This window comes from Lolium rigidum, chromosome 5 (genome assembly GCF_022539505.1).
Source record: "Lolium rigidum isolate FL_2022 chromosome 5, APGP_CSIRO_Lrig_0.1, whole genome shotgun sequence".
Classification (NCBI taxonomy): Eukaryota; Viridiplantae; Streptophyta; class Magnoliopsida; order Poales; family Poaceae; genus Lolium; species Lolium rigidum.
The window spans coordinates 71494517-71497416 of NC_061512.1; the positions used below are offsets into that span (position 1 = coordinate 71494517).

Below are 2900 nucleotides of genomic sequence, written 5' to 3' on the forward strand. Positions count from 1 at the left end.
TAGTAAATAGATGAACACCCAAATTTTTTGGCAAAACCACACAAAAAGAGATGCCACACACATTGTATCAGCATGCATGCATCTGTAAGCTTCTATCCATGTATCATTATGAACAGCAATACCCTTGTTATTATAAACAGAAAGTTACAAAGTAGCACTCAACTCTTCCCTGCTAGCTTTTGGAAACCTCTCTATATATGCAGCTATTGAGATCAACAATGGCCAATAAATTCTGTTGTTGCCAACTGAAACAAAACATTCCAACCATTCAAAACTTCGACACTATGTAGCAGGTCATACATTCAACGGATATGATGTCAACAGAGATACTAGTAGGTCATACGTTCAACCGATATAATGCCAACAGAGATACTAGCAGGTACAGCCTGCTCCATAGTCCATAGCTGCTTACATAGTGTTGCAGTTTGCTCAGCTATAACAACAACGACCGCTAACAGCCAAATAAAGCATGATCAACACTATGTAGAACCAAGATGCATCTGCAAGTTTAACACCAGAAATGCTGTTTGGCGGATTTAAGTGAATCGGTTAAATGCAAGTAGAGCAAATTACACAAAGTAGCTATACCACACTAGTGGTCTAAGGCTATGCCAGGACGCACAGTAAGCAACAACTTGATGACAAGAGGATTTGAAACTCAAAAAATTGCAGACCACTTCATCCACAGCATCAGAGGAACACCCTTTTTAGCTCGCCAAGGCTTGGAGCCTCGACGGAGTACTGAACTGATCTGCCAGCCCCCAGCACAACCTGTTCGGAGACCCGGCAGCACCTTTCAATGATCAGAGACTCCAACTTCTGTGAATGTACCAGCTCGGCCACTCCAACATCAGTCACACATTTACAGTGGCGGAGCGTGAGATTAATCAAGTGTGGGGTACGAGCAATGAAACACAACCCAGCATCTGTTACTTCCCTGCAATCCACAAGCTCGAGTGTCTCCAGAAATGGAGCAGATGAGAGGGCCATCATTCCCTTGTCATTAAAGAAGTTGGCGCCATTTAGCACGAGAACACGAATCGGGCAGGACTGAATGAGCACCACCAGGCCCTTCTGTGTGAAGCCTATTTCTGTTGGATATGTGTATTCACAACCTGCAAAAGTGAGTTCGACAGCCTCAAGCATAGGACAATTGAGTGCTAGAGCCTTAAGGCTCTTGTCAGTAAATGCGGTCCTGAAACCATCACCATCTAGATCATCATAGTCCACAGGTTTGAGCGAAAGTGAGATACTTTTAAGGTTGCGGCAGCCCTCAGATAACACAATTATGTCGTTGTCATTTAGACCATGAACATACTCCAGGCACAGCGACTCTAGTGCTCTGCATTTCCCGAGCAGAAAACGAAGTCCTACTTCTGCCCCAGTTGTAAAACGAGCCAACCTCAAATCCTTCAAACTCTCAGACCAGAAATCATATCTACTTGGGTTGTGAGCGTTATATAGGGGATCATAACCACCCTCAGAAAAGCAATAACCACCGTAGAATCCTCCCTTAATCTCAAAATCAAACTTCCGAAGCTTCATCCACCCTGGACCAAACTTTAGGATGTCACACTGGCTAATTCCCTCGCAATTCTTTACTACAAGCTCCTCCAATGACCCGTTCCAGCCAAGGTACTCCAGCCACTCCACACTTCCGATTTTCTCACAATCGATAAGGAGGAGACCAGAAAGACTCTTGCAACCGATTGCCACAAATAGAAGCCCACTTGAAGTAATTTCTGGTACAGAGTTCAACCTGAGGTATACCAACTTCTTGCAATAAGCTAGATAATGAAGACCAGAGTCATTGATGTCTGAGCAGAAGCTTAAGGTTAGCTCAGTCAGCGAGGGGCATTGAGATGAAATCACAAGGAGGTCTTTGTTGTCCAACTGATTCCCGTGACCACACTTCCAACCAGCGTAATCGATTTCCACTTTTGACAAATTTGTGAACCGGGAGCAAAGTGATGCCAAGGCTTCTCCAGCAGAGAAAGAGCCGCAGCCGATGCGGATAGCACTCCTTTGAGATGCATCGATGATGTAGAGCTGCTTTGACACAAGTGAAAGAGAATTCAGATCACTTGTTCTGGTAATCCTTAAGACAATCTCTGCCAACAGTGCCTCTGGGAGATCTTCCATCGAGCAATGCAGCTGGGCTAGTTTGATAGTGTCTCAAGGTTTAGCAGATATATATATAGCACTGAGTTGAAATGAACGATGTCAGAACCCATCATATGAAGGCAATTAGATGAAGTAGTAAAGCACAAGTAAACAGAAATATCACCATAAATATCTGAAATTCCTTACAAAATTGAGAAAGAAAGGATCAATAACCAAACAAACAAAGAAAGAAATTAGAAATATTGACGTACAAGATAACACCAAAATGAGTATTTGAATGATCAGATGAAAGATATAGCATTTCATGAGTGATGAAAGGCACCCTTTAACTCCGGGCAAGTTGCATAAATAGGGACAGAACTATTTTCTTTCACATACATTCTCTGCAATTCTAAGGCTCGACTTCCTGCACTGACAACCAACTAAAAGTACCAAGCTTCAAAAGCAAACGAAGATATTCAGATGATAGTAGCAAGAAACCATATATATAGTCACGTACAGATTACTTATTTCGGCATCTATCTAATACCCATGCTCTCATCTTCATAGTGAACATTAGCTGAGGCACCGCCCCTTGTAATCTCTTATTAAGTCGCTGTGCACAAACTAAATCCACAGGCATCTGAAATCACTGGATATTGAAGAAAGAACGAATCTAGCAACAAAATATCCAGAAATAATGCAAGACTGTAAGATACTGCAACACCCATCTACTGAACTGAAACATTCGGAGGCACCTAATAACTAGTCTGAATGGAAAATCAAGCGGAGCACAA

General features: G+C 42.6%; 1 protein-coding gene across 1 annotated transcript; it reads right to left on the reverse strand.

Annotated features, from left to right (window-relative positions):
* Nucleotides 1-333: 333 nt before the first annotated feature.
* LOC124657712 (F-box/LRR-repeat protein 14-like) lies at nucleotides 334-2884 on the reverse strand. The gene has a single exon (XM_047196225.1). The coding sequence runs from the start codon at nucleotides 2140-2142 to the stop codon at nucleotides 691-693; it is 1452 nt and encodes a 483-aa protein (XP_047052181.1). The 5' UTR covers nucleotides 2143-2884; the 3' UTR covers nucleotides 334-690.
* Between the last annotated feature and the right edge of the window lie 16 nt (nucleotides 2885-2900).